The sequence below is a fragment of the Xiphophorus hellerii genome, chromosome 11 (assembly GCF_003331165.1).
Source record: "Xiphophorus hellerii strain 12219 chromosome 11, Xiphophorus_hellerii-4.1, whole genome shotgun sequence".
Taxonomy (NCBI): Eukaryota; Metazoa; Chordata; class Actinopteri; order Cyprinodontiformes; family Poeciliidae; genus Xiphophorus; species Xiphophorus hellerii.
In genome coordinates, this window is record NC_045682.1 from 3,133,760 (window position 1) to 3,156,522 (window position 22,763).

The window sequence follows — 22,763 nt, forward strand, 5'->3', positions numbered from 1 at the left end:
TCTACTATACTAACTATACTCACTTATTGAATGCTTATATTCAGTTATTTTCTCCATTTTTCTTTAACTTCTCACATTTAGGTTTTTGTTTTTACATTTAAATCATTAAAATAGATGAATGTGATTAACTAGACAAAGTATTGATAATCTAAGTTCCAAAATAATTATTTCATTTATTTCAACTGAAGTTTAAATGTGGTAATTCTCAAAATAAATACATTTCATGATATATATTTCAGCGTACACCATGATATGCCTTCTTGTCATAAAAAAAATACTTATCGGTCTCAAACTTAAAATTTCAGACTGATAGTTAAGTTAGGTGGTACTTTTTTAATCCTGAGGAAATTGCATGGTAGTTTGAATAATATTTTCTTAAAATATTAATATTAACATTACTGGGTTGCAGAGTGGTGCAGTTGGTAGCACTTCTGCCTTTCAACAAGAAGGTAGTGGGTTTAAATACCAATTTGGGGTCTTTCTGAATGGAGTTTATATCTCTGTGCATGCATGAGTTAATTGGTTTGTCTAACTTGTTCTTTGGTAGGAGTGTATGCATGGCTGTTTTTCTGGTGTGTCTCTGTGTTCTGCAATGGACTGGTGACCTGTCCAACCCATTATGTGGGCAATACCATGGTCATTAAAGCAGGGATTGTTACTTTTAGCAATGTGGGCTGGTACCAAGTCCTGCTGGAAAATGAAAACAGCATCTAAAGCTTATCAGCAGAGTGAAGCATGAAGTGGTTTAAAATTTCCTGGTAGACACTTAAGCTGTTTTGCACTTTGTTAGACAGTGGACCAACACCAGCAGATGACATGGCCCCTCAAATCTGTGGAAACATCATACTGGACTTCAAGCAACATTCTTCCTACAAACCGCAAATGACTTTACCTTCATCTGAAAAGAGGATGTAGAATCACTGACTGACAGTCTAGTTCTTTTTATCCCAGGGAAGATGCTTCTGACATAACCTTGTGTTCAGGTGCATCTAGGCCTGTCGCGATAAACGATAAATCGATTAATCGTACGATAAATTAAAACTATCGACGTCATTTCAATTATCGGCATTATCGTCTCTCCCGACCTTTTTCTCTTTCTGTTGATGACACCGAATGAAAAAAGGCTTAACTCCGGTGCTCTCCACTGATCCTCCCTTCCTCATTTCCTTAGTGTAAAGCCCAGAGCACACCACACGATCTTAGAGCTGTCGGCCCATTTTCAAAACCTGACAGATCACACATGAGCCGACAGAAATCCTAGGTATATCGGTTCGATCGGGTTCATTCCTGCCGTGTGGTGTCCAACAATGGGCACAAAATAATGGCTACAAGTCCAGTGAACTAATTCAATGCTTTACTACAATCTACCTGCAATGCATGTGGCTAGTGTCAGCGTAAAGTCCTGACTGAATGAAAATCATTAGAACCTATTTACGTCACCTTAACGAAGAACAGCTGAAAAGTTACCGGGTTTATCAACTGCGGTAGCAATTTCGCTCCAACTCCTCCTCTTGTCATTTCTATATTCTTTGCATGTTGAATAAACATTAATGTTGTTTCCAAGGCGGCTGGACTTCGGGTTGCGCCGTGTCAGCTGTTTGGGATTCCCCGACGTAATTTCCCCTCAGAAAACACGGAGGAGAATCCTCGCTTTCTGATTGGCTACCTGTCACTTTCAACAGGCTGCGTTAAGATCCCAGTCGGGGAAAACCCCTGATTTAGATCGGAGCGGCAACGAGGATCTACCGTAACACACCACACAATCTTAGAAAGACCAAAGGTCTAAGATTGTTGTATGGGGAAAAATAGGAGCAAAAAATCATGTAGTGTGAACTATTGCATCAGGTAGTCGATGTGCCCATCTTCTCTATTTAAATCTAATTATTACTGAAGGGCAACATAGTATACACACTTCATAATCTGCACTCTTTGGGTTGAATGCAGTATTTATTTCCACTTTGGCTTTATGTTGTTTAGTTTTTATCAAGTACATTTTTTGTTAATGGAGACTGAGAATCCATTTTGTTTTTGGTTGTTTTGTTTATTTTGTTTATCAGCTCCAGTGTTAAATATTCTTTTGAAAATAAAGTGTATTTATCTTTGGCAGGAAATCACATGCATTATTACGTCATTTCCATTAAATCAGTGTAAAAAGGTCTTCAGACAATATTATCGTTTATCGCAATAATTTTTTGAGACAATTAATCGCTCAGCAAAATTTGCTATCGTGACAGGCCTAGGTGCATCTTGACACAAGGGGTGTTACACTTGTAGGTCATTCCCTGGGGTCAGCTGTGTGAGATGACTCTTGAATCTCTGACTCCAGCTGCAGTCCATGCCTACGGATCTCCTCTAAGATCTCAGGATGGCTTTGCTTCACAATCCTATCAAGGCAGTTATAGTCCCTGTTTATCATCCTTCCACTAACTTTTCATTTATATGGATTCAGCATTCATCAAACAGCCAAAGCCTTAAGAATGACCTTCTGTAGCTTTTCGTCATGTCAGCAGTCTTCCCTTGACTGTGTCAGCTACGTAATATCATATAGCAATTTATAAAGCACTTAATGTTTTACCCAGGCTGACCAAAGTGCTGAACAAAAGCATAAAAATGTGATGCAAACATAAAGTATAAAAACAGTGGTTGATGTCTCCCACTGGGTTGAAGGCCAAGCAGTATAACTGGGTTTTTAAAGCAGATTTAAAACGGCCATTAAAGGAAGAATGTCTGATCTGGGTTGGTGACGTGTCCCAAAGTTGAGGACCTCCAAGGTCAAAAGCTGTCATAGCTCTGTTTGAAAAATTCTTCATTGTTTTTTGTAAATGTTTTTGATGAGAAAAGTTATGTGTAGGTTTTTTATTAGCTATAAGCCATAATCAGCAAAACTGTTAGAAATAAATGCTTAAAGTATATACATTGGTATCTGATGAATCTATGTAACATGAATTTCACAATTTAAAGTTGCAATTTTTTTTTTAATTGTTCAAACTGTCACTGTGTAATGACAGTGTAATAAAGACAAGTAAACCTCTTCACAGAGCCAAGGGGAGTGTCTTAGTGCTGTCAATCAATCTAGTGTATGCACATATCTTTTTTTTTTAGATGAAAGTTACAAACTGCAGCTTCAAACAGAAGTTTTGAAATAAAGTTTCCAATGACATTCTAATTTATTGAGGTACACCTGTGATCAGAGTGTTGGTGGCTTCTGTTTCTTCTATTTTTTTTACTACATCATCGATGCTGTTTCGGACCTGTCCACTGTCCTGTCCTGTCCCCTCATCCTGTAGCTGCGTTTCCACTGACCATACACTTGCGCAAATTAGAATTGTGAAAATAAATTTGCTTAATGGAAACACTACAATTTCTAAAAACATCTTTGTGCTAATAGAATGAGGTGAATTTTCAGCCGTATAAGAATTAGTTAATTTCACAAAACTGCAATGGAAACGCTTTTCAAATTACACGAGTCACATGATCAACAACGGAATACTACAAGTGGCAGAAAAGACAAAGGAGATGACAGGAAGTGGTAGGAGGATGACGGCATGGCATGTTTTTTGATGACATCTTGTGAACAAACTTATTCACATGTGATTTTAATTGTGTTTCTTATTACTATACTAGGACATATGGATCATCTTCAGACAAATTGTGATTTCATTGTGTTTCCTGAGTTGATTTTTCTCATCCAAAGCCATATTTTTAGCACCAAAGTGAAAGCCAGTAGTCTACATGAGAAAACATGTTAACATGTTTAACAAGTAATTTTTTTTTTCACCCTTTTAATTAAAGTGCACTTTGGAGATCAGAGCTGCTCCACTCTGTGGAGGATCTGACTTTATTAGCAACTGTAAGTGTCCAAACACGCAATCAGAGATTAACAGAGGGATGGAGGACGCCTGTCATGTTACAGTGTTCTGTTTTGGTTGCATAAAAATAATTTGTAGTATTGTTTCTAGTTATATCGAAAGTGGAGCTGCTCTCTGAGGAGTGCCACTAGCATTTTACAACAAAAACAAGTGACCTTCTTCATGCTTAATTGGAGCAATCGTAATACCAAAACCGTAAATATACGTTCATGAAAATAAGAGAGGAGAATTATAAGATGGATGACTGTAGAGATGGGGAGGATGTCTGGGCTGTTCTTCTTTTTAAATAGCTTTCCCTGGAGAACAAAGGGGCCACTTTAGCTGTTTGGTAAATTGGAAATGGGAAGAATCATTAGAAAATAGTTGCATGTCAGCTGAATGCACCGATTTGAGTCAAATGGAAACTGGTGTTTTATTATTCAGGATGGATGTTGGAGTTGTGCTTGCTGCATGAGCCGTCTACTGATCTGCAGACAGCGGATGGCCTTGATGAATGAAAATTGGTGTTAATGATCACCGAGCCTCCGTGTTCCTTGTTTCTGCGGCCGCTTTTCTCTTTCTTTAATGCGCCTTCTGCACTCTGCTTTAGCTTCCCTGTTTTGTTTTGCTTTATTTACAGCTTCCCTGATCTTGGGCTCAACAATAAAAATGTCCCAGTTTCCAAAATGCTGTGTGGATCTTAAACTACAATTACCTATTGATTCCAGGACACCAAGATGAGATGGGAAGGGGGGGGAATGAGTGGGTGAACAAAAAAAAAAAACACCTCCTACAGAGAATCAATAGACAGGAGAATCAAAGTTTTAAAGCTTGCAGCAATTACAACTAAGCATAAAAATTTTACCCAAAGCAAATTAAAAGTTGGCATTTGTTTTCCTTGTGAATCCCTCAATACTCGGTATATATGTTCGGTCATTACAATGTGGGTGGATTCAGAGAACAACTAAACGCTTAAACATAAATGAAAAGCATCTTTCTGTAGACGAGACCTATCCTGAACCCTGGTTTTGTTTTGGTTGCTTATTTCCACCGGTTTTCACACGCTTCCTCTGCCTTTGAAGATCAGAAACTACAGCGACATGTTTGAGGGATCAAAAGTAGCAAGAGCGAAGTCTGTGTTGTGCATTTCTGTTTCGACTTACCCAGCCGGCTTCACCTTGGGGAGAAGTCTGGGAGACGAGCAACTGATGCTGTGTGTGAAGACAAAGGAATCTGTCCTAGCATTAATATGTAGTGTCATGTTTTCTACGTCTGGAAAAGTCTAGGATTTAAATGATTTCCAAGTCTGAATAAAAAAAAAAAAACAACTTATAAAAATAAATAAACCATGGAAAATTTTTCAAATTCCTTCCTATTTATGCAATTTGTCTACCTAGTTGCATAAATAGGTAGACAAACTGCCTATTTATCTACCTAGTTTTCAGATCGTTTGTCATCATTTGTCTGTTCAGTCAGTCTATCATCCATCCATCCACTCCACTTTCTGGTTTACATTAAAACAATATTTAGAAATGCCTGTCATGAATTGATCATATCTGTCATATCTATCATTTTAAGTTGGCCAGAGAATTTGGTTGTAAGAATTTGTAATTTTGACCTGAAAAAAAATGTGTAGGTACCTGTAGTTTGCATTAATAAGCGGTAAAGTGATGCTTATTACTTTTGCTCACCTGCATGTTGCTTTCTGACTCTCCATCCATTCTTAGCTGTGTATTGAGCGGCCCTGCCCTACTGTAAGTTATATAAAAAAACTGTGAATTACTAGTTTGAAAGCTGTCATCTCTGCCCTCTTTTTATTATATTTAGAAAAGTTAGCATTATGGTACCAGATTTTATATGGACAGTTTCCCCCATTGTTGAAGCTGAAAATCTTGGAAACAATATCATATAAGTTTGTTTAAACCTGTTAAGGTATACAGTACAGACCAAAAGTTTGGACATGCCTTCTCATTGAATTCAATGAAAAGGTGTGTCCAAACTTTTGGTCTGTACTGTATATTTTCTTCATCTACAAAACTTTAGAAAAACTTTGCATCTGAATGAGAAAAGTCTGATTTTGGTGGCCATATTCTCGCTACTGCAGAATCTGAAGGTGACCGACTAAACTACAAAGAATTGCACTAAATAATAAAAAGGGAATCATGCAAGTCTGGTGTAGTTGACTTTCAGAACAAAATAAAACCTGCTGTGAAAAATGATTTGCAGATCTTCTTTGCTTTCAATTAGGTCCTCTTTCAGCAGTGGTTTCCAGGAGTATCAATGAGAAAACTTGAACTCTCGGGTATAACTTGGCAGACGGCTGTTCACGCTGAAAATGACTCTCCAGGACTAACAATACCCTAAGGGATATTTTTACAGCTGGCGACAGCAGCGACTGCTTGACTGGATGTTTTCTGTTGATTTTGACTGAACACAATATCAGTGCTGTCATGTTAGCGGTGACTAACAGTCACTATGTCTCTTGTTACTGGTTTTATGAAGGCAGTTTAGTTGCTTTTCCCTCTGTCATGTCACTTTTACCACCTCGTGTAGCCCTTGCTTTGCTCCATTGTCAGACTCCCTAGATGTAATTTTTCTTTTTCCAGTTCTGTTCTTTTATTTAACTTTGTATTGCTCGTAGCTATGGTCAAACCCTACTGTCTAGATAGAGCACCGTAGTGGTCCCCCAAACATCCAAACCATTAAACTGCTGTCAGAACAAGAGCTTCTTCCTAAATGTATAAATTCACATATATTTATCATGTTTTCCCCATGAGGGCAATTAAATTTAACACAAACAGAGAAGAGAGAGGCTTTCCTGGGATAAACATATTGACGCACAGATCTAAGACCATATAGTATATAGAAGTATATAAAAGTATATAAATTCTGAAGTTCAGTCAAATCTGATTAGTCCAAAGTCTAAAAATGGACAATTAGGTTTGAAGAACAGCACTCCTTTCCTGCAGGTGCTGGTGTTGAATGCACGCAGAGACATGAAACCTCCTGCCCTCTTTTCTTGCTTATCAGATTAATCATTTTGTGATGTGACGGTGAGACTCATGTATGCAATACATTACTCTGGACAGGGTTGGTAGCTGCATAAGGGATGTGCTTTTGGTGTAATGCCGGAAGTGTTTGTCTGTATCTAGGGAAATAAAGGTCATCAAACTGCTTGGCATCCCTTTTTCTTCTTTTTAATGACAGTTGTTAAAAAGCAGCTCCACATGCTTGGAGCCTGGCATTCAGCAGAATAGGAGGATGTGTGATGGAGTGTGCAGGAGCAGCTGAATGTTTTGGAGCAATAAACTGGAAGCTTGGCTTCTCGCATACCTTGCCAAAGCTTCTGGGAAGCAATCCAGGCACCTTGGAAAGGTGACTTGGATAGAGTATTGGTTCCACTGTAATTTCAGCTTAATTGAATCTAAATCCCCCTTCGCACCTCCTTGCATCCACCAAGAAGGGCTAAAAAATATCCTGCAGGGCATGATGATTGCATCTATAAATGAAAAGTCTAAGTGAACTTGTTTCAGGTGCAATAATTTTTCAATATATGCATGGTAAAATGATGACTGTGACTACACTTTTCAATAAATGGATCCTTGCTGGAGAAGCTGAGGGATAATAGTGGATATTTGGGTGTTGGTAAATGGGACCTGTGGCAGTGACCTGGATGTCACTGATGTCCGATTCTTCCTTGTGTTCTCGATTCTGCATTCTAACACTGACTGATATGCATGCCAAAATCAGCCGCTTCTCATTAAAGTGATTTATTGCCTCGACAGTTTTTTTGTAAACCAGACAAGCCTTATTCCAATTTATTCCAGTCAAATTAACCGTTCATAATTAGACACCGCAACCTTTCGTGCTCCCCAATCATTTCCTGAATGGGCTTTACATGCAACGCAAATGTTCGCTGTTTAATCTCCCCGCCTGTCATTAGGAAATGTTTCGTAAGAATCTACCCATGGAGGGTAAAAGTTGAGCTTGAATCAATTTCTTAATGGTTAATAGCTAATGGGCTGATTTATTGCCATGTTATGAAGGTGAAGGCCCATCTTGGTGTGACACTGACCCTGTGGAGCCCTTAAGACATTATTTCAATGTCATAATAGCAGCACATTAAAGCTGCAACGAGTCGATGGGACGTTAGATATGTGAAGTTGAAGGTTTGTTTAAGGTGATATTATTGAACTTTCACTCTATCTGGGTAGACTATGGATGCAACCACTTTTAAAATTAAGTTCAGTCGGGTCACAGTTTTAGTTTTATTCATGAAATGTGTAAAATAAGGTGTCTGACAACAAAGGTTCAACAAGATGTAACCCACTCAGCAGAAACAGTTTCATTTAGATTTGGATGGTTATATCCGGCTGTTGTCTTGCACATGAAGCATAATTCTTTCAACACAATGCACCTGATTTTCGAAAAACTGTGATGAAAACCATGATGTCTGCATACTGGACAGGTGGACGATATGATCACCCAACCTCATGCCAACCCAAAATGCCAATGCTAATTTCCTATAAAAATGCCTTGCCATAAAGCATCTTGGAGTCTGGTGACCTTCACTGAGTATGTTGCTCTACTAACACATTATTTGACTCTTACCAATACTTATGCTCCTCCTCAATGTGTGTTCTCCTATTAAATCATTCAGTAGCTGTAATGTTTGTGTGCATGTGCACTAACTGGACAATTTACTCTTGTTACAAAACTTGCCGCATAATTATTCTATAGTTATTTTGCAATTAGGTACTTACAAAATATTCTGTCACTTTTCAGTAATACAAGTTTAATGGATAGAGTTATCATTCACCCAACATGTAGTAAATGCAATTTAAGTTGTTATAAAGTTTTGAGTATTTTAATTTTAAACCAAATAAAATTGGCTAAAACCAAAGGTTTTGCTATCTTTTGCAACAATTTGGTACAGGCACAAAAGTTTGCCTTAGTTTACATGTCAAATCGTTTTTATTCCCTTTAGAGTAGTTGTAGGTTGAGTGCCCCCTTCTGCCCCAACTGCCAAAATACCTTGTTCAGAAGGAACAACTTGGACCAAAACATGTCAGTTTGTTATTTTCAATAGCAGAAAATAGGGAAAAAAACTAGCTTTTTCAATTTTTGGTACCAATTAAAGTTTTAATTTGAGCAACATTCTCAAAAATTACTTTGAATTTTGTTTAAAAATGCTGACAAAGTGTTTGAAGATAATCAAATTAAGTTTTTTTTTTTATATAGTGCCATGGTGTTTCAGAAACTAACTGGTTCAAAAATATTCTTGCACATTTCCAGTTTTTTCATATTACAACCACTGACCTCAATGTGTTTCTTTGGGATTTCATGAGATGGCACTACACAAAGTGGAGAGTGTCTGAAGAGCCTGTCCTCTGACTCAATAATTTGTGAAACCACTCACAGCTAACCCATGCTTTGTTTTCCTCCACTTCACAAAAATGCACTGCTTTTTCTGGTTCAATCACATAAAATACAAATAAAATACATTTGTTTGTGACAAAAAAATATGTAACAGTTGAAGAATTCAGTATCTTTTTGCTAATTTGCTCAAAGCTGCTTTTAGGGATGCACAATGTAAGGCAAACTGAATGCTTCTTACTGAAAGAAATAGCCAATATTAATTGTTCTCCAAGTGATATTGCAGTGAAAACAAATGTGCGATATGTTGTGCAGCCTTACCTGATTCCATTAAAGAGACCAGAGCTGACAGCTGATCAAAGCTGAAAAATAGATGTTATTGCAAGCCATCCTTCAACCACTTTTCAGTGTTATCGAGTCAAATTGCTAGAAACAGAACCCTTCTCCTATACTTTGTAACAGTACTTGAATATGGCCATATAACACATCTTAGGTCCAAGGAGAGTGACTCAAAGTACTCTTTAATATAGCTGTCCAAATTCTAAGTAAGCTATTATCTACTGTTTCTCATTACAATATAATCCTGTAGAACTGGACGCTCTGTTTTCAACATTAACAAGCATTTAATGATAGTTGAACAGCCTAAAGCTGAAACCTTGATGTCATAAACAGGTTTTATAATCACTGTGATGATGAATGTTTCTCGGTTTTCAAGCAAATCTGTTTATATTGCTCATGTAATTGGTTTTAATTAAATACCTGTCAGGACAGGCCAAATCCCATAAGAGACCATCAAGCATAACCAGTAGAGGTATTTGTGACAGTGTGGTAGTGTGATGGACAGTATCCCTCAGTCAGGTCCTGATTACTGTTCTCTTCTAATTCACTTTGCTAAGCTTTAATAACATCTGACTGGACCAACTCTGGTCTGAACGCTTTTGATCTGCGGCTTGTTTGACTCGAGGAGAAGGGTTGTCGTTTCCTGAGGGTCATTAAATAATTTTCAGGAGACAGAAGAGAAAGAAGAATGGAGGTTAGCCAGAGTGGATCCGTGTGGGTTTTGGCTGCTCTTCTTCCTGCTTTTGTCTGTCAGCCTTGGGATCCAGTTCAGACTTTTTAGCCGTCTCATTCTTGGCAAGCATATGGTGATCGGGGAAAGGAACTGTTCATTTTTGAAAAGATTAAACCCTTATATGAGCCAGGCCTCAGTATGGGTAAACAGGATGAAGACCTTAAACTGAAAGGAACACCTTAGCTCTGAGCCATTGGTAGTTTCTGAAAAGAAATACAACCCCCCCCCCCCCCCCCCCCCCCAAAAAAAAAACCACACAAAAAAAACAGAGCTAGTAACAGTTAGGGAAGAAAATAGCAGCCCAGGAAAAGGACACAGCAAAACCCAGATGCACAGAATCAGAATTGTTTTTTTCTCTTGAGGGAGAAAAGGAAGTCATACCAAAACACTGAAGTACTTTATATGGGAAATTGTCAATGTGATGGATGCTAATGCTCATTTCCTGGGCTCTATCCATGCCATCGAGCCAAGAGTTGAACAGTTTACAAATCAACAATTAATCATAAGTCTGTTAATTGTTTGCATCCCTACTCTGGGGTCTTTCTTTATGAAGTTTGAATGTTTTGTCTGTAATTATGTGGGTTCTCTCTGTACTTTCTGCCACAGTTTGTGGCAGAAAGTTTAATTGTCCTTAGGCGTGTGTATGTTTGTGTGCATGGATGTTTGTTCTGTCTCTCTTGATGTTGTCCTGTGATAGACTGCCAACCTGTTCAGGGTTTACACCGCCTTGCCAGTGACCACTGGAGATTTGCACATAAACTCTTAACGGACCTGTCTCCAATGACACAAAATAAGAAAACTCTATTTTATGTGTCATATGTGTTAAACCATCAGGCAACAAAGTGTCTAATTTAATAAGATTATAAGGTTTTATACGATTATTTGTAAAGTTTTGAAATACAGTACAGACCAAAAGTTTGGACACACCTTCTCATTGAATTCAATGAGAAGGTGTGTCCAAACTTTTGGTCTGTACTGTAGGTCAGTTCAGATAATTGATTCAATCAAATTAGATTTTGTCAGACCAGAACATAAAAAAAAACCCCAAAAACCCTGATACATTGGATTTGACTTTAGAAACTCTGGTTGCAAATTAGAGTAGGTAGGGAAGAAGATAAAAAGGATTTATTACCAACACATTTTTCCTTTAGGGTTAGATGATCAAAACTCATAAATAAAGCAGCATTACCAGTGTATATTTCAAAGATGTTTTTTATAGGCAGTTTAACTGTTTGAATGTTTACTCCCTCTGAGTAACTGTCCAGAGCAGCCTTGGATGCAGTTAAACAGCTTATTTTCCAAGAGACAGATGGATTATAAGACGCTGCTGACACATAATTATTTTTCAGGTGGAGAAAAGTCTTTTTTTTTTCAGATGCATCTGATTTGTGTTTACCCATGATAAACAGACTTGTGTGTGTATGAAAGCATTCTTGGCTGGTTGGTTTGTACCATATGGTGTCTCATCAAGACTTTTGCCAACAAAGATGGAATTAAAGGCACATTAATTTCAGCAAGATGTTGAGGATTGAAACGGAGGCTGCGAAAGCAGATGATGGATGGAATCACATGGGTTCAGACAATGTATGTTATGGACGGGTTGATGGAGTTCCAAATAGTTACGATTGGTTTGATGTGTATGGACAGCTTTGGAACGGCCGTGACTGCAGTCGCACTGTGAATAAAAGCTCACTCTCAGATTTCACTTTATCTTTCTTTTGACTTGTCAGAATGTGCTTGACATTCAAGCAGAAAGATTTACAAGCTCCATTTGCCACCGAATTGATCTGTCAAAGGCAGCTTTGATGGAATATTGAGGAAAGTAAACATGCATTTATAGTTTTCATTTGACTGATTGATGTATTTTTTCGTCCTTTATCTACTTTTAGGTTTTAGCAGACTTTCTGTTTCAGCAAAAGAAGCTCTCCCTTTGCTCTTGGTCTTGTTCTCCAAGCTGTTGGTTGGACTTAAATAAACTTTCTGATTCTGTGGACTTGAGTAATCTTCCCTCTGACAAAGAAAAGTGAGGCGATTATCTGAGGACATAGCAGCTCATAATTCCCTTGTGGTGCATTATGACTTTTGGTAAAATGATGAGCATCATAATTTTTAGAGGAAGCGGTAGTTTTTGCCAAGAGCTTTATGGCTCACACATGTTAGGAGGGGCTGATTTAATCCTTTCTTTCATCACTCACAGTTGGACTCTGACTCTTGAGGCTAACATTCTGCCTAATGACTGCAGTAAAGATAGAAAAAGTGTTGAAAAGTAAACGAAGGAAGAAGTTTTTCTCAGTTAGAAAGAGTGTGTTATGATATAGAGGCCTAAAGGGGAAGGGTTCAGTCTGCAGCATGTGGCACAGGCAGATGTCTTGCTTCACAGCGATGCCTAATGGCTTCCTTTTGATCTTGCTTTGTGAGGACATGTTCGAGGACAGCTTTTAAAAGCGTCTCTCGTTTTGTGTCAGTAGCTATTAATTTACTGGAATTAATCTGATGATTCTGTCCTCATGTTTTCTCTTCCAGAGCACCTCAAACTGGCGCTAGAGGAGTACATGGTACGCCTGCCGAAGGTTCGCATCCTGAGGACGAAGAAGAGGGAGGGTCTGATCAGGACTCGGCTGCTGGGAGCCGCCGCCGCCACAGGGAAGGTCATCACCTTCCTGGACTCTCACTGCGAATCCAACGTCAACTGGCTGCCGCCTCTGCTGGGTGAGCAAAACTTCTCAGCTTCACCACCATCACATTCAATGTACAGAAATCAAGACCCAAAGATTGCTGGTCAGCAAGGGTGCCGGAAAACTAACCTGAATGACTTAGCAAGGATTTAGCTTTTTAATTAGTACAGAACCTCATAGGGGACATGGGGGAATATTTTTGTTTTGCGTTACATCACAGAAGTATTGCATTCCTTTGCAATAATGTATTTTTTATTTTTGTGACATCTTGAATGTCACATAAATAAAAAATACAACTAAAATAAAATAAATAAAATGACATTTATGCAGAAAGTTTCTGCTGCAAAAGCTTTTTGTAAGGTTGTTATCTTGTTTGTGAGATAGCTAAAGTTTTATATATTTTTTTCTTTTGGATACAAATGTATGTGCAAAATGCCAGAGGGAAAACAGGTCAAACATGGACTTTTCATCCCCACTTTAAAACACAACAGAAACTTTCTGTAAGAAAAGAAAGAAAGAAAAAATACAACCAAACTATTTGAACTTTTTTGAGCTATTTCTATAGGGTAATATCGCCATCTGACAGCTTAGGTTGTTCCTTTTTGTGTTGGAAGTCTGAACGGCTAATAAAGGCCTGGTTTCATGTGCAGTCCCATCTCTACTACAAGATTATACAAACAAAATCGAACACACAGTTAATAGATCAATTTACATCCAGTTTTCATCCAAATAATTAAGAATATGTTATGTTTTCACTGGGGATCTTATAAATATTTTTTTTTTTTTTTTACCCCTCCAGAGGGTCTTTTGTGGGCTCTAGTGTCCCTTATATCACAGCAGGCTGACAGGAAACAGGGAAGGAGAGGGGGGAAGACATGCGGCAAATGTCGTCGGGTCCGGGAGTGGAACCCGCGACGGCCGCATCGAGGACTCAAGGCCTCCAAATACGGGTCGCGCTAACCACTACGCCACCACGGCACGCCCCTTATTTATGTAATTTTAAATTAACATTTGTTATCACTGTGACTGTATACAAAATAGACCAGGGTGTATTTGCAGATTTATTGGGAGGGAATGCAACTCTTTTGCGAAGCTTCGCAAATGAAAAAAACTCCTCCATGTCCTTTAGAGGGCTCTGTGTGTGTCAGGAACACAAGCTGTGTGTGTTTATTAGCTTTCATCTTGTTTAGAGATGAACTGACCAGGTGTTTTGGTTATTGATGTCTGGTTTTCTTCGAGGATGGAGCCAGACTACCTCCATTGATTAATCAAAGCATAACTTCTATCTGCTTAATATTATACTCAGAAAAAGTGCATGACACAGTACCTATTCTTTGCTGATTCATTTATAATTATGGTAGAATATCTTTGTTTTTATGGTTTTAATCATTAGGCATAAGAAATATTGGTATTTCTCAAAGTAACTTGCTGTCTCTCTATTAGAGCTGATCAACTGGCAAACTGCAGATCTCAGGCTGATTAATTGTTGGATTTCTAACATTTTTGCAGCATTTATGTTGACTAACATTCACAAAATGTTCATTTTCTTCAGTTATTTTATGGTAAAAGAATTGCTGTTTTAGGATTTAATCAGCTACCAGGTGTTTTCTATTGACTCAAATTAAATACTAGTAATACTGTAAACATTTGGTTTTTGGCACTTTGATGGGTGGTAACAGACAGGTTTGTGTTAGCATCATACCAGAAAGGAAAGACATCAACATTCACCTAAGAGAAGCAATTGTAGCTTGTCATTAATTCAAAATGGATTAATATTCATGAGTTTGACAAGATCTTCATGTCAGACTCTACTGACCTCAGCTAACATGTTAGAGGTCAAGGTTCATGGTGTGCATTTCAAAATTAACTTTACTCTCATGATTTCGGTTCAACTTGATCGAAATACCTGGATCAGATCATCTACTTATTGCTTCAAAGATGTTGACTTAAAATGATAAAAAAGTACAGCATTATAACTTAACAAAGCATAACATTTCATACTCCGAGCTTCTCATATTTGTATTATTCCATCACACTCGTGTTTCACGCACTAATGTCAACAACTGCAGTTTGCTGAAATTTGTGCCTTTTGATCTGAGTTTATTAAAACGTGTTTTGTTCATTTCTTTAATCAAAACCAGTTTTTTTTCTTTGAACATTAGTCACTTTTCAAGCTGATTGTTTTGAACTAATTGTTTTTATATGGTCTGTAAAAATCTTTTGTTGTGTTAAAAAGATGTGAAAAGAGTGAGAGCCTAAACTTTCTGAGAAAGTGCTGAAGGATTCTGGGTTTTCTCGGGGAAAAAGAATAAAAGTTTAAGGCCCTGTCACATTGAATACACATTTCATACCTCAAGGCTTCATCCATCTTTTATTTTGCCAAGAATTCAGATTTTTCCAGGCCATGGTAATCCTAAGTGCTTCATTAGAAAGTGAATGGACCTACTTTCTGGTTTCTAGATGCTTTTTTTTTTTTCTTTTTCATCTAAAAACGCTGAAAGGAAAAGCAGTTGCACTCTGATCTGTGGTATACCATTTACAATAAATGAACCAAATGGTGTTTTTCTTTCTGAAAGTATTGATTCTTTTAAGATTTACTTCTTTATTCTCATAGCATTCATTGTGTTTGGGTGTTTGAATCAGCAGAGAGATGGCTCTCTCAGCTCCCAGACATCTGCAGTCAGTGAAAAGGAGCAGAGAGCCGGCATGTTTTTGTTCCTTAAAGCTCTGAAGGCAAAAAGCCAGTCTGTTGCTATTAACTGTCTGCCAACATGTCTGCATTCTCCTCTGACCCCTCAGACCGAATCGCCCAGAACAGGAAGACCATCGTTTGCCCGATGATAGACGTCATCGACCACGACAATTTCGGCTATGAAACGCAGGCGGGCGACGCCATGCGAGGGGCTTTCGACTGGGAAATGTACTACAAACGGATCCCCATCCCTCCGCAGCTGCAGAAGCACGACCAAAGTGAGCCCTTCGAGTGAGTGGAGTTATTTTAGACACATCTCACAATGTTTTTTTCATAGAAATATTCTTCACAATTATCCGATTATGTCACGAATGGATACATCTGTGGGACAAGTGGGGGTGGCGGCCTTTCATCTGGGCTTTTTGTCAGCTTTTCTCTGTTCAAGTACACAGTTACACCTGCATCGTGCACTGCTGCTCCAGAAGCTCACGTCACAAGAAGAATCCTTTTACATTTATCCTTTTCAAAAGTGCATTGAGCTTTTTTAGGCTTTTGGAAAAGGATAAGTGCCAAAATGCAGTTTTTTCTTTTTTTGTTTAAAGAAATAAAGAGGTAAAAAATCCCTGCTGCTTATTAATGTAATTTGCTGCAGCTTGTCAGTAAATCAGCTGAAAGCTCAGTACACAGAACATGGATGTATGGAGAGGTTTCTGCTTTCTTTACATCTTTGCACTCAAAGTTGTTCAAACTAACAACTTCAAGCTCCTTATTTCATGTACTTTAATATATTATGAAGTACTGTTCTAGCTTGGAGTCAGACTAATCAGAAATATGTAAATTTGTTTTGATCACTACTGAGTGCAGTTTGGGATTTCTCAGAAGTTTTAGAAGGAGTTTGCCGAAGTTTTTGTAGGTCACCACAGCTACACTTTACAGGTCTAAAAACAGCACAGATGTCATCTCGGTCTATTTATGAAATCCGTCCGTACGTACAGTACATACAAACATTGAGTTTTAGGTCTTCTAAAGTAAAGAGTGGATGAAAAACCACTATCTTTATCGGATACTTGCAAAGATTGCTTTAAATGCAGAAGAGCAGCAACTCCATGTAGAGCATTAACCCTCATATAACCCTATAATCAGTCAAACTTAGACAAATAGCTGGAGCTTGAGAGTCAGCTCATGTTATTCCAAAGCCTACCCTTCCTTTAAACTGGTGCCATACTATTTCATATCTTGTAGACTCCAGTGTTCTACTCTGTCAGGATAGAGGATTTATTCATATATAATCAATATGTAAGGTTCACCTGACCATCTGGGAGTGAACGTTCATTGCCCTACTCACCGTTTATATGCACCTTTAAGTAGTCAGAATTATTGTAGTTGACCAGATTCTCCTGCGTATGAAACCCATGCTGCATGTTTTCTCCACTTGTGGACACCGTGAAAGGTGAACCGCAAAATAGCGAGGGTTCACTGTATTTGCTTTTTGATATTTTTCACCCATTCAAGTGGTTATTTTCTAAGTATTTATTATAAGCGCAGGTCAGGTAATCCTGGGATTGTAATCCCAGATCCGGATGTGGAAGTCAGGTGTCGGCAGCTGGGTTTTACTTGTACATGTTTAGTTTAATTTATTCATTCACGATTCAAGGGGTGGCAATGATTTATTATTTGAAACATTTAAGTGTGACAGCAAAGCAAAAACAGAATAAAATCTGTAAGGGGACAAACAAATCATTTACACTGCAAAACTGAATTGACAGAAAATATACTGCCTTTTAAGTCTTACTTCCCAAAAAGTTCTATATATTTTTCATTTGTCATGTACTTCTCAGTGAAAACGTTTTGCTGTAGTGTCATTCTTCGGAGTCACCCTTTGAGCAACGGCGACCAGAGCAAATAAGCTCAACGCTGCAGTTTTCCCAGGCCAAATAAGTGCATGTGATGCCAGACACTCTATTTGAGTGACCATTTGTCTGTTTGGATGCCAGAGACTATTTAAAACTACTGTAGGTATCATCAGGATGAGGGGTCTGTGCAGGAAGATAAGAAACCAAAGAAGAAATAAGCTGCAGAACAATCAGAATCAATCCTCATTTCTTGAATTAGTCTGCTCTTCTTGCTCAATGAAATGACCTTCATCAGTGCAAATTCAATTTGAGTCACAAAGATTTCATTTTCTTTCTGATTGACATTGCTGCTGCAGAAAATGAGGCTCAGTGGGATGGCAAATCCATCAAGAAGGTGTGTGCTTGCGGGGGTGTGTGTGTGCGTGTTAAAATGCTTGTGAGGATGATTTTATCCATCTTCTTGTCTGTCATTGACTATTTAGTCAATGTAAGCACCTGTTGTTTCCATTTTCTGCCTTCCTCTCTTTTTCTCATAGTTCCTTAGCAGTGAATTTAAGCTTCTAGTCTTCCTTCAAGGTCAGCAGACTGAAATAAAGAACAAAAGCCAGAGCATTTCTAATTAATCCTAAATTGTGAGCAGCAATATTAATGGCCCATTGACTTGGATTTTTCCTCCATCTAAAGAAACTGATACTCTGTCCCAGACAATAGTTCTGACACCAGAAGGGTTTTAGACCAGCAGACCTTTAATTAAACCAGTGAGAATTGGTCCAAATGTAGCCAGAAACCAAGCGTCAGTTTCATTTTCTGTTCCCATCTTCACTGCAGTTTCAGTCAGTTTTAAGATATTCAGGTGTTTCTTTCCTTTTTTTATATATATTTTTTTGTTTTATTTCATTTCTTTAAATTTTTTAATTTTTATGACCTTTTATTTTGCTTTTTTAATCACCGAGGATTAAAACTGCAATTTTGTTATATTCCAGCTACATAGTGATAATTAAACAATTCTATGTCTTATTTTTTTCCAGCAATTGTTGAAATTTTAGGGATATTTTGAATTTTAATTAGCTATAATCCATAATGATTAAAATAAAATATAAATATTTCAAACATATCACTGTTTGTAATCAATCTGTATCACATATCTGTCTCACTTCTTGATCACAGCAGTGGGATAATATAACTTAGTGATATTCCTATTTATTTGGATGTGTCTGTAGGTGTTTTTTTAAAGAATATAAACACAATTCTCAGATATTTCATCAAAATCCACAGTTAGCATGGTTTTATATACTTAAGTTAAGCAATATAAAACAATTTTTTAACCTTAATATTGTTTTTCTGAAGTAATGAACTGTTGAGGTCTGTTAATTCGCAGGGGTCTCAAACTCCAGTCCTCGAGGGCCGCAGTCCTGCAACTTTTAGATGTGCCTCTGCTGCACCACACCTGAACAGAATAATTAGGTCATTAGCAAGGCAGGGAGAACTGATCTACACAAGGAGGAGGTAATTAAGTCATTTCATTCCAGTGTTTTGTACCTGTGGCACATCTAAAAACTGTAGGACTGCGGCCCTCGAGGACTGGAGTTTGAGACCCCAGCTACTGGCTGACCTTTCATGCCAGCCAATAGTCATTTACTGGAGTCTGCTACCAGCTTAATCTCAATTATAACAATATTTTTAAAGAAATTACAATTGTTCTGAGTGTAATGATTCATTCACCCAACAAGACAAGCACTGATTTAACTTTTTTCGAAAATGGGATGCATTATTATTATTATTATTATTATTATTATTATTATTATTATTATTGTAGAATAAATGTTTCATAAACTGTTTTAAAAATATATGCATTCGTACTTGGGGAAGATGTTCCCCAAGTACTACAGTGTCTAAACAGAATCCCATGAACTGCACTTAAATTTCCCTTATTTTCCCTTAAGTTGGTCTTTTACTAGAGTATAGAACTGCCCAGGAAATGTCAGCTGAACCTTATTAAAGAAATAATGTTTATCTAAAATATTTTATGAACAATGTCCTTGTGGATATTTTAGCTTGAACAAATATTGCTTGTCTTCTTTCCGTATAATCTTTGACCACTAGTTTCCATTCAGCTTTAAACAATGCAGTCACTTAGCAACACACAATCAGCGCTGAGAGTGGTGACAGGAGGTCGACTCATTAGCATTTTAGATGAAGGGAAATACAGTTATGGGCATTTTGTGTGGTTTTGAGAAGTGGCTTGTTGTTTTCTAACAGATGGAAATTATGTTGTTATCAGGTGTTTATGTAGTCGACTGTTATATTTACATAAATGTGCTAAAACTTTTTTTTTTACAAAGGGCACTTGATGAAGTTGTTTTTGTGAAAAGTGGCACAAAAAGAAGTAACAACTATGTTTACTGTGCATGTAAAATACACCGTGAGCTTAATTAAATCATGTTTTGTATGGTTCATGGTAATGTTCATTTATATGTATGAACTATATTATATATATAGGGCAATGTACATGCAAACATGTATGTCAAGTTTAAATGCATAAACCTTAATGCAAAGTTGTGCCTGAATTAACTACAATAAAAAAGTTTCTGTACATTGACACTGAAAAACGTGAAATATAATAGTTTGGTAGGAAAAACACAATCTGGTTCGGCCTTTCAATTTGTTAAATTTAATATTTAACAAGTGGGAGCAGTCGCACAAGAACCACCCAACAACTACGATTCTTCTTTTGTTTTAACATATTTGCTTCTGGTTTGTGTTTGAGTGCAGCAGGAACATCTAGTTTGCTTATGTATTTACTTTTGTTTCATCGTCATTATTATCAGTACTAAGTCGGGATGTTTTTACTCATTATTTCTGTTTTGCCACATTTGTGCGACTCTTTCCGTCTTTCCCCTGTTAAAAAAACTCGAAGTGACTTACTGTTTATTCAAACAAACTAACATTCCTATGTTGAATAAAAAGGTGTTTTTTTACAGTTGAATGCTGTTTCTGTTAAAATGTTGTTAAAGTATATTTTAAATGAAAATTCTTATATTTTAGTAATTAATAATAATAATTTAAGAATTAAAAAGCCCCCAGATTTCCTTTACTTCATTCTAGATTTTTTCTATTTGTCTCTTCAGTAAGTACGTTCCTTCCTTAAGTACGATCCTTAAATGCATTTCCATCATTCTTTTTATTTTGGTTTGAAAATAAAAATGCACTGGTGACATTCATTGATAGTATTTACCAGATTTGGTAAACAATCCTTGGTTAAACACAAGGACTGTGTTTAACCTACTGAGATTTGAAGTAGAATAAATGTAGATTATTAACTGAATAATTAAATCTTTTTTAAAAAATCTGCACTAAAAGTCTCAAATTTAACATAGAGAAACTTGTAGGAATTCTGGTCACAACAAAAAACAATTGTGAAATTACATGTTTAGTTTCATTGGTTGCCAGTGTGGCCGTGAGCTTTTCTACATTCACATAATTATTCAGCATGATTAACAATCCCCATTATAGTACCAAATATTGGGCCCTAAACTTATGAATGCAATATTATGTAATGCGTTTCTCCTTTTATTAAGAGAAGTAACACGTTACCCCTGTTACTTCTTTTAGTAAAAGAATTAACATATTATTTTAGTGTACATATAGGAAAAACAAGAGTGAATTTTAATGACACAACATAAATATCAAAGTTGAAACATGCTTTTCAGACTCAAATTGTCATCTGGGTGAGATTTTCTCATTTTTATTAAGACTTTTTAATTTCCTGAAGCTAATATACCATAGGGATTTTCTATTTATTTATAGTGCAGCTAAACATGTTCATGTTAGTCATCATGTTGCACACAGTTAAAATATACTGCCTTGTGAAAAGTAATCTCCCTGAAAGAAACTGTGTTTGCTTCTGCAAAACTCTTGGGAGGTAAAGTGTGTTTGTGTTTGTGTTTTTTTTTTTCCCTCCGGTGAGCAAGAGCTAACGATCTCCACCCCACAAATCAGTGCCCACACAGTGTCTCTGCAATGCCTCTGCTAGGCTCACACACTCCACTGAACATGACCACACAGTTCACACACAACGCACCACTCCTCCTTGTTTCCCCTTGCAGCCAGCGTTGTTTACCGTTTGTCGCCCGACGATGAGGAAAGTGTCTGGTTGTGTTTCAGTCTCGAGGGACGATGTGTGTCTCTGACACCATCATGTTTGATTTAGGTTTCTTTCATTGGACAAACGAAAGCTGGCTGACTCTCTGTTATGCTGCCTTTAAATTAATGGGGAAAATATGTAAGGATTCGTAGAAAGATGAGAGAAAATATGCAATTTGGGCCTAACAGTGAGGGGTCTGTAACATGTATACAGATGTTTTGTTCAAAACGCAGGGAGGGAGGAGAGGACGGATAAATTGAAAAATAAACAGCGTTTCGGAAATAACCTCAGACATGTAGGCGAGACCGATGTAACAGATCGTGGTCTTGGTAAAGGCAGATCTCATCAGTCTTCAGCTTCTGTCTCATTTTTCAAAGAGCAGACTCATCTCTGCAGAAAATTAGCTCTCCTGAATGGCACCACTGGTCAAATGTGAAGATTTTTAGAACATTCTGTACCTGGAAAAAAAGAGACTGTTCCCACTGTGCGTACATCTGAAGAACATTGTTTGACTAAATTCTTATTGGTTCCAGGTTTTTTTTTTAATTGGGTGTTACTGAGTCAGACCTAATGGTCTTAGTTTCTGAACATGAGCAGCACTTCTTTAAAGTTCTAATTAGCAGTTAGCAAACCCTAATAAATAGTTTTTAATTACATATAATTTAAGGGCCTCAATTTCTACTTAAATGATTTCACTACATAATACCTCCTATTTAAATGTGCATAGTTTTAGGATTTTATGAATATCCTGGGATGCTAAGAGTGTTTTCCTTTCCACTTGCCACATATGTCGTGTATGTATATAGGATGCATACATATACAGTATATACACAAGTATATTAGGGAGCTGAAATCTGCCAATACTTGAGATGCCCTCTGAAAATGCTGTAAACTAATATAATTGTTCAAACACCGAATATACCTCAAAATGCATTAATATGATCAGTGGAAACTGTGTGAGCAGAAGCTAGCACAGTTTTCCTCATCTCCGCTCTTGACGTTATAACCAATTAGCGCCAAGGAAAATGGTGCAAATCAAGTAGTATTGCGTCTAGGTATTTCAGCTTCCCAAGCTGCGTTTTCTTTCAAATATTTTAGATTCA

General features: G+C 37.3%; 1 protein-coding gene across 1 annotated transcript in view; it reads left to right on the top strand.

Annotated features, from left to right (window-relative positions):
* The window catches only part of LOC116728708 (polypeptide N-acetylgalactosaminyltransferase 10), a 97,665-nt gene that overhangs the window by 58,829 nt on the left and 16,073 nt on the right, over window positions 1-22,763 (top strand). Inside the window, exons 5-6 of the mRNA XM_032576988.1 lie at window positions 12,820-13,005; window positions 15,771-15,954. Coding sequence (XP_032432879.1) covers window positions 12,820-13,005; window positions 15,771-15,954 — 370 coding nt within the window. The remainder of the gene's footprint in view (window positions 1-12,819; window positions 13,006-15,770; window positions 15,955-22,763) is intronic.